This window comes from Gobio gobio (genome assembly GCF_949357685.1).
Source record: "Gobio gobio genome assembly, chromosome: 9".
Taxonomy (NCBI): Eukaryota; Metazoa; Chordata; class Actinopteri; order Cypriniformes; family Gobionidae; genus Gobio; species Gobio gobio.
Genome location: NC_137115.1, coordinates 56,470,685 through 56,480,684, shown reverse-complemented (window position 1 = coordinate 56,480,684; position 10,000 = coordinate 56,470,685). Strand labels below are relative to the sequence as shown.

The 10,000-nt window shown below is 36.4% G+C and overlaps 1 protein-coding gene across 1 annotated transcript in view; it reads right to left on the bottom strand.

Moving 5' to 3' along the window:
* nnt2 (nicotinamide nucleotide transhydrogenase 2) overlaps positions 1 to 10,000 on the bottom strand; it is a 74,675-nt gene that overhangs the window by 62,571 nt on the left and 2,104 nt on the right. The window contains exons 2-3 of the mRNA XM_079825849.1: positions 4,021 to 4,250; positions 1 to 75 (exon numbers count right to left, since the gene is read on the bottom strand). The exon at positions 1 to 75 is cut by the window's left edge and continues 143 nt beyond it. Of these exons, the coding sequence (XP_079681975.1) occupies positions 1 to 75; positions 4,021 to 4,250 (305 nt within the window). The remainder of the gene's footprint in view (positions 76 to 4,020; positions 4,251 to 10,000) is intronic.

The window sequence follows — 10,000 nt, the reverse complement described above, 5'->3', positions numbered from 1 at the left end:
CACCAGAGTGGACCTGGGCTTCAGGAGCTCCGCCTCGTGGACCCGCAACGCCTCGTTAAACACCGGCCCTCGAACCTACAGCACCACACACACACATTACAATCACAATCAAGCTAAAATCCGTGTCAAATCAACCAATGTTTTTTGATTTTGCTAATATTTTTTCTGTAGAAAGACAAACATAAATATCAGGGCTGGGTAAAAAAATATCGATTTCTCGATTTTAATCGATTCTCACTTTTACAAAACAATATCGATTCTTAAAGGGTTAGTTCACCCAAAATGTAAATTGTGTCATTAATGACTGAGCCTCATGTGGTTGGACACCCGTCAGACCTCCGTTCATCTTCAGACACAAATGAAGATATTTTAGTGTAAATCTGATGCTCTGAAAGGCCTCCATTGGCTCAACTTTACACTCTCAAGACCCTTAAAAGACACTAAAGACTAAAGTTACAAAGTCCATCTCACTACAGCGGCTCTACAATAACTTTATGAAGACGAGAATAGTTTCTGTGCGCAAAAAAACCCTAAATAACGACTTATATAGTGATGACGATTTCAAAACACGGCATCATGAAGCCTTGAAGCGTTACGAATCAGTGAGTCGATTCAGCAGTTCAGAGCGTTATGAATCAGTGAGTCGATTCAGCGGTTCAGAGCGTTATGAATCAGTGAGTCGATTCAGCAGTTCAGAGCGTTATGAATCAATGAGTCGATTCAGCGGTTCAGAGCGTTATGAATCAGTGAGTCGATTCAGCGGTTCAGAGCGTTATGAATTAGTGAGTCGATTCAGCAGTTCAGAGCGTTATGAATCAATGAGTCGATTCAGCGGTTCAGAGTGTTATGAATCAGTGAGTCGATTCAGCGGTTCAGAGCATTATGAATCAGTGAGTCGATTCAGCGGTTCAGAGCGTTATGAATCAGTGAGTCGATTCAGCGGTTCAGAGCGTTATGAATCAGTGAGTCGATTCAGCGGTTCAGAGCGTTATGAATCAGTGAGACGAATTTAGCGATTCAGAGCGTTATGAATCAGTGAGTCGATTCAGCGGTTCAGAGCATTATGAATCAGTGAGTCGATTCAGCGGTTCAGAGCGTTATGAATCAGTGAGTCGATTCAGCGGTTCAGAGCGTTATGAATCAGTGAGTCGATTCAGCGGTTCAGAGCGTTATGAATCAGTGAGTCGAATTTAGCGGTTCAGAGCGTTATGAATCAGTGAGTCGATTCAGCGGTTCAGAGCATTATGAATCAGTGAGTCGATTCAGCGGTTCAGAGCAATATGAATCAGTGAGTCGATTCAGCGGTTCAGAGCGTTATGAATCAGTGAGTCGATTCAGCGGTTCAGAGCGTTATGAATCAGTGAGTCGATTCAGCGGTTCAGAGCGTTATGAATCAGTGAGTCGAATTTATCGGTTCAGAGCGTTATGAATCAGTGAGTCGATTCAGCGGTTCAGAGCATTATGAATCAGTGAGTCGATTCAGCGGTTCAGAGCATTATGAATCAGTGAGTCGATTCAGCAGTTCAGAGCGTTATGAATCAATGAGTCGATTCAGCGGTTCAGAGCATTATGAATCAGTGAGTCGATTCAGCAGTTCAGAGCGTTATGAATCAATGAGTCGATTCAGCGGTTCAGAGCGTTATGAATCAGTGAGTCGATTCAGCGGTTCAGAGCGTTATGAATTAGTGAGTCGATTCAGCAGTTCAGAGCGTTATGAATCAATGAGTCGATTCAGCGGTTCAGAGTGTTATGAATCAGTGAGTCGATTCAGCGGTTCAGAGCATTATGAATCAGTGAGTCGATTCAGCGGTTCAGAGCGTTACGAATCAGTGAGTCGATTCAGCGGTTCAGAGCGTTATGAATCAGTGAGTCGATTCAGCGGTTCAGAGCGTTATGAATCAGTGAGACGAATTTAGCGATTCAGAGCGTTATGAATCAGTGAGTCGATTCAGCGGTTCAGAGCATTATGAATCAGTGAGTCGATTCAGCGGTTCAGAGCGTTATGAATCAGTGAGTCGATTCAGCGGTTCAGAGCGTTATGAATCAGTGAGTCGATTCAGCGGTTCAGAGCGTTATGAATCAGTGAGTCGAATTTAGCGGTTCAGAGCGTTATGAATCAGTGAGTCGATTCAGCGGTTCAGAGCATTATGAATCAGTGAGTCGATTCAGCGGTTCAGAGCAATATGAATCAGTGAGTCGATTCAGCGGTTCAGAGCGTTATGAATCAGTGAGTCGATTCAGCGGTTCAGAGCGTTATGAATCAGTGAGTCGATTCAGCGGTTCAGAGCGTTATGAATCAGTGAGTCGAATTTAGCGGTTCAGAGCGTTATGAATCAGTGAGTCGATTCAGCGGTTCAGAGCATTATGAATCAGTGAGTCGATTCAGCGGTTCAGAGCATTATGAATCAGTGAGTCGATTCAGCGGTTCAGAGCGTTATGAATCAGTGAGTCGAATTTAGCGGTTCAGAGCGTTATGAATCAGTGAGTCGATTCAGCGGTTCAGAGCATTATGAATCAGTGAGTCGATTCAGCGGTTCAGAGCGTTATGAATCAGTGAGTCGATTCAGCGGTTCAGAGCGTTATGAATCAGTGAGTCGATTCAGCAGTTCAGAGCGTTATGAATCAGTGAGTCGAATTTAGCGGTTCAGAGCGTTATGAATCAGTGAGTCGATTCAGCAGTTCAGAGCATTATGAATCAGTGAGTCGATTCAGCAGTTCAGAGCGTTATGAATCAGTGAGTCGAATTTAGCGGTTCAGAGCGTTATGAATCAGTGAGCCGAATGATGATTCGGATCGCGTGTCAAACCGCCAAACTGCTGAAATTTGGCGATTCAAACCGCTGAATCGACTCATTGACCGCTCAAACATGGGAAATAAGCACTTCTTATGTGTTTGTGCTTCAAGTTTGCATGCCTGTAACTCAAGAAGTATTAAAGATATCTCAATATCCTCTTAGATTCTGATTCTTAATAAACTTTTATTCTGGTTTCTCCATTTTAAAGACCCTCGATGGTTCAATCCCAGAGATATGGAGATCCTAATGCGGCTCCATGAGCAAACTGGTCAATCGTACACATTTTCAGTGGACAAAAAACAAATGTCTGGTTTTCGATCACTGAAAATAAGTAACATTTAACAATTTGGAGCCACATTGAGATCTCCATATCTCTAGGATTGAACTAAATAGGGCCTTATATAGGGACTTTTCAAAAGAAAAGTAAGAATGAGAATCGAGAAGGATATTAAGATATATTGAATACTTTTGGAGTTACAAGCATGACAACTTTGGAACAATAACATTTATGGCACTCAATGTTCTATGCAATTGAGCTGATTGAAAAACACGAGATACATTTCTAGTTTCAACATAATTTGATCGTCAGATATATTCAAAAAACATCAGCTGTGCGCAAAGAGACCTACAATTGTTTTTTGTCCACTGAAAATGTGTGTACGATTGACCAGTTTGCTCATGGAGCCGCTTTCGGATCTCCATATCTCTGAGACTGAACCATCGAGGGCCTTTAAAATGAAGATACCAAAAGAAATGTTTATTAAGAACCAGAATCTAAAGGGATTTTAAGATATCTTTAATACTTCTTGAGTTACAGGCATGCAAACTTGAGGCGCAAACACGCAAGAAGTGCTTATTTCCCATGTTTGAGAGCTCACCGTTGGCATATAATGCGACACAGATTGATAAAGTCAACCGATTTCACTAATAGATCTACCAATCTCTGTGTGAGAATAAAATAATGATGCTGCCATCTTTCTAAAGTCATGTTAACACCCCTCTAACTTGGCTCCAAATCTCATTTTGTGAAAATTGTCGTTTTGACCCTCATCTACAGAACAGTGATTACTCAGTCAATATTCATCTGTGACATCTAGTTTTTTGGCTTTCATCACTATTTATGTTTGTCTTTCTACAGAACAAATATTAACAATATCCAACATTTGAGCCGGAGACCTCTGGTTGAGTTGACACGGAATGACCCAAAAGTAAAGCACAAGTCTCACCTTCAGGACCAGATCTGATCCGAACGCTCCCTTTGTGTCGGTGATCTCAGCTCCAGCGGCCCGGTACTGATCATCAGAGAACTTTGCTTCGCGTCCAGCTCCGGATTCCACCTGCACCCTGAAGCCCTGCTTGACCAGCGCATCCACACCCGCGGGCGTCAGGGCCACCCGCCGCTCCTGCTGGAAGATCTCCTTAGGGACTCCCACCAGCACATCTTTATATCGCACACCTGACACACACACACACACACACACGAGAGATGGGAAGAAAACACCTACAGTAGGAGCATCCCAGAACTCCCTAGCAACTGCATAGCAGCTCCCTAGTAATGTGCTAATGTTTCAAAACACCTCAGCAACCAGAGGTGGACAGTAACTAAGTACATTTACTTGAGTTCTGTACTTAAGTACACTTTTTGAGTATCTGTACTTTACTGGAGTACTATTTTTTAGGGATACTTTTACTTTAACCTCAATACATTTGAAAGACAAATATCGTACTTTTTACTCCTCTACATTTCTATCAAGGTCCTCAAAGTCGAAAGTCGTTTCTATAGCAGCTTTAAAGGTCAGTGGATGATGTTTGTCTTCGTGAAAGGTATTTTTTTTTTCTTTTTTTTTCTTTTTTTTTCAGACAGCCTATCAGTAAGCACTCTTGTATAGGGTCATGTGAAGTTTCCCAAAATTATTTTAACAATGATCAGTTTACAGCAAAATGGAAGAAGACGGTTCCTCTGTGCAGTGTGTGGCCATGGCCATACTTAAAAAGTATGTTTCAGTTTTCTCAAAAGATTAAAGATTAGTTTAGTTGGCATACACTTTGATGCATGTCTCATAAAATGTTAAAACATTTAAATGTCTGGGAGAAAGAGAAGAGTAAACAGTTGGGAGAATATTGGATGCGTATCACTGTATAGGATCTGTGCATTCAGCCTTAAAGTGACAGCAGCTTTGTAAAGAGCTTTGTAACTTTTATACAAGAAATTGAACATTTCAATACTTGTCTAAAAGTTACAACGCTCTATACAAATGTAAAGAAATGAGTTTAAGGTAGCCGTATGCTAGCATGTCGGATGGAGCATCACTGACTGGCTTAAACCACCTTGGTGGCATAATGTGCATTTATACAACAATAATAAAATAATGCATTGACATAAAAAAGGAAATGTACTTTTGATACTTAAGTACTTTTAAAAACAAATACTTCTGTACTTTTACTTAAGTAAAAATCTGTTTTTAGAACTTTCACTTGTAACGGAGTAATATTTGACCAGCAGTACTTTTACTTTTACTCAAGTAATAGAGTTGCGTACTTTGTCCACCTCTGTCAGCAACCACATAGCAACGCCCTGGCAACCGCCCACAAAACCTCAGCACTGTAGTGGGTTTTGGACGGCAAATATCACTCGCCTTATTTTCAGAAAATAAGTCTATTTAGAAATTTTGCTATTATTGGGGCCAACCACAAAAATGACATTTAGACATCTTCAGAAAAACTGCAACAATAAGAGACCTTGCACACTGAGTCCGATGCGTATTAATGAATGAGTAGAAAGATGGCAGCATCATTATTTTATTCTCACACAGAGATTGGTAGATCGATAAGTGAAATCGGTTGACTTTATCAATCTGTGTCGCATTATATGCCAACGGTGAGCTCTCAAAAATGAGAAATAAGCACTTCTTGCGTGTTTGCGCCTCAAGTTTGCATGCCTGTAACTCAAGAAGTATTAAAGATATCTTAAAATCCCTTTAGATTCTGGTTCTTAATAAACATTTGTTTTGGTTTCTCCATTTTAAAGGCCCTCGATGGTTCAGTCTCAGAGATATGGAGATCCTAATCCGGCTCCATGAGCAAACTGGTCAATCGTACACATTTTCAATGGACAAAAAACAAATGTTTGGTTTTTGATCACTGAAAATGAGTAAAATGTATTTGTTCGTCAGATATTTCTCTTTAAAAGAAAAAAGCATCAGCTGTGCGCAAAGAGACCTACATTTGTTTTTTGTCCACTGAAAATGTGTGTACGATTGACCAGTTTGCTCATGGAGCCGCTTTCGGATCTCCATATCTCTGGGACTGAACCATCGAGGGCCTTTAAAATGAAGATACCAAAAGAAATGTTTATTAAGAACCAGAATCTAAAGGGATTTTAAGATATCTTTAATACTTCTTGAGTTACAGGCATGCAAACTTGAGGCGCAAACACGCAAGAAGTGCTTATTTCTCATTTTTGAGCGCTCACCGTTGGCATATAATGCGACACAGATTGATAAAGTCAACAGATTTCACTTATAGATCTACCAATCTCTGTGTGAGAATAAAATAATGATGCTACCATCTTTCTACTCAGCTGATACTTTTTTCTTTTAAAGAGAAATATCTGACGAACAAATTATGTTGAAACTAGAAATGTATCTCGTGTTTTTCAATCAGCTCAATTGCATAGAACATTGAGTGCCATAAATGTTATTGTTCCAAAGTTGTCATGCTTGTAACTCCAAAAGTATTCAATATATCTTAATATCCTTCTCGATTCTTATTCTTAATTAACTTTTCTTTTGAAAAGTCCCTATATAAGTCCCTATTTAGTTCAATCCTAGATATATGGAGATCTCAATGTGGCTCCAAATTGTTACATTTTACAAATTTTCAGTGATCGAAAATGTGTACGATTGACCAGTTTGCTCATGGAGCCGCATTAGGATCTCCATATCTCTGGGACTGAACCATCGAGGGCCTTTAAAATGGAGAAACCAGAATAAAAGTTTATTAAGAATCAGAATCTAAGAGGATATTAAGATATCTTTAATACTTCTTGAGTTACAGGCATGCAAACTTGAGGCGCAAACACGTAAGAAGTGCTTATTTCCCATTTTTGAGAGCTCACCGTTGGCATATAATGCGACACAGATTGATAAAGTCAACCGATTTCACTAATAGATCTACCAATCTCTGTGTGAGAATAAAATAATGATGCTGCCATCTTTCTAAAGTCATGTTAACACCCCTCTAATTTGGCTACAAATCTCATCTCAAAAACTGCAACAATAAGAGACCTTGCACACTGAGTCCGATGTGTATTAATGAATGCGTTACGAAATAAAACGCAAAACAACACAAAATTCCGTCTTCCACCTCCTTATCAAGGAGCTGCGGATTATCCAGACCGATTCAAAGTTGAATGTCAATGTCAAAATTTCGCATGCGAAAGTGTGCAAAGGCCTTAAGTAATTAAAGAAATCTGTAAATCTCAAATACAATTACATGTAATTTGATTAAATTGTTTATCACGTTTGACCAATAGGTGGCGCTGTTACTAAATTGATGTTTTATGGTCATTGTGAGCAAACAATAACACATACAAAGTTTGTGGTCAATACGCCAACGCATTGCAGAGTTACAGACTCAGAATCAGCTTGGCATCATGCCAACAATTTCATTAAACCGTTGGTCAATCAAAAAGCTTTTGATACATTTTTGCCGGCTTGGTCTGAAGATGATCTGAGCCAATTTTGCTGAAAATCAGACCAGCTGTCTAGAAGGAGTTTGAAAAAATAGGTTTTCAAAGAAATTCAAAATGGCGTACAGCAAGTTTGACCAAATAATTGGCATAATTGGTTTCATTATTCTCAGCATGACCCAAGGAATCTATTAAGACTAGTTTCATTAGAATAGGCTAAATTAGTCAAAAGCAGTCACTTGAATCGAAAGAGACCAGTTTTATGATTTTTGGGCAAACTGTTTAGATGTTATAAGCAAAAATAGCCATTTTTCATATCTCCGGACCAGTAGGTGGCGCTGTGCCCAAACTCTGCGTGCAGCCTCAGGTCATGCTCGTGATGACATGTCCCAAAACTCGTCTCGATGCGCTAAAGTGTAGTGAAGATATAGCCTTGCGTCCAATTTGGCTTGCTCTTCATCAAATTTGCTCGTTATTAGGGAACGTTTGGGTTTATCAAAAATCTTTTGATTACATTTTGCCGGCTTGGTCTGAAGATGATCTGAGCCAATTTTGGTGAAAATCTTCTGAAATCACGACTGAAAATGTCATAGTGTGCAATCGTCTTGAGCGAAGTTTCAAGCTCTACTGGTTCAAAAGTTATGAGCACAAACTTTGGCCAGTTGGTGGCGCTAGAGGGATTGAGTTAGAGGCTTCAAAATAGCTGTGGTGAATGTTCAGACGCTCCTCTATCAGTGTGCCAAACTTCAGAACTTTATACCATACGCTTCTATTGCCATAGACTCGAGAAGAAGAAGAAGAAGAAGAAGAAGAAGAAGAAAAAAGGTTATTATTATAATAATTAGCCAGGGTTATTATTGTTAACTAAAACTATTTAAACATTTCTGTATATTGAAATAATATATATATATATATATATATATATATATATATATATATATATATATATATATATATATATATATATATATATATATATTAGTTGAACAAATTAAACTAAATTAAAAATGAGTTTAAGTTGAAGCACTAAAATTATTAACTGGAAATAAATAAAAACTGAAATACAAATAAATTAAACCTAAAAAAAACACTAAAATGACAAAAGCACATGAGCACAAAATGGCTATAAATGAAACAAAAATTAACATGAACATAACTAAAAATATAAAAATAAAAAACAATTCAAAATATTAATAAAACTATAATAAAACTAAAATTAAAATTAAAACATCTCATTTTCATTGAGTTTAACTTGAAATAACTAAACCTGAAATACAATAAAAAAAATATATTTTTTTTAAAATGACAAAAAAAAAAAAATTAAACATGAAAACAAAACAAAAATCATAATTTCATAAAATCCATAAAAAAATGAATGGTATATATTACCATAAACCATACATTTATATGAAAATGTTTTAGTAAAACATAATTTAGAGCAGCGGTTCTCTTAAAAGTATTCAAATTAATATGTTATTATTAATACATAACTTGCTAAAAACTCAATAACTACACTAAAACTACACTGTAAAATTACTTTTTTAATGGATTTTATGAAATTATGATTTTTGTTTGTTTTCAAGTTGTTATTTTTTGTCATTTTTTAAAATAGTTTTTCTATTTTTATTGTATTTCAGATTTAGTTATTTTAGCACATCAAGTTAAACATCAATGAAAATGAGAAATGTTGTAAATCACATTTTTAAACCTTAAATTTTTAAGTCATTTCAACTTTAATGACATTAAACTGACTCAAAAAATTAGTTGAATCTTGTACAACTTATTAAAAAAGTTGAAAAATACTCATTTTGATGAGCTAAAGCGATGTAAAAACACATGTCATAACTTATTGGTCGTATAATTATTTTTAGTTTGTTTGGCTTTGAACATGTGGTTAGATAATGAGGTCAAAGGTTAAGTCGCAGTGTTTTCTGTGAGGTGTGTGACAAAAAACATTAGTTGAAAAAATTTAACTAAATTTAAAAATGTTGCTTTGGCAATAAAACTGAAATAAGCTTAAAGTTGAAGCACTAAAATTATTAACTGGAAATAAATAAAAACTGAAATAAAAATCAATGAAACCTAAAAATGATGGCTAACAAAATGGCTATACATAAAAATAAAAATATAAAAACCAATTCAAAATATTAATAAAACTAAAATAAAAATAAAAACAACAGCTATATATATATAGTGAAATAAAACCATAAAACAGCAACTAAAATAAATGAACACAACATTAATGTTTAACTTGATGTACTAAAATAACTAAACCTAAAATACAATAAAAATAGAAAAATATAAAAAAAAATACTAAAACTTGAAAACAAAAAAATCATAATCATAAAATTAATTTACAAATTGTTTTAATAAAACATTTAGAGCAACAGTTCTTTTAAAAGTATTCAAATTAACATATTATTATTAATACATTAAAAATTATTTTTAAAAAACTCAATAACCACACAGTAAAAAAGTTTCCACCTTAAATTTGTAAGTCATTTAAACTTAAATGA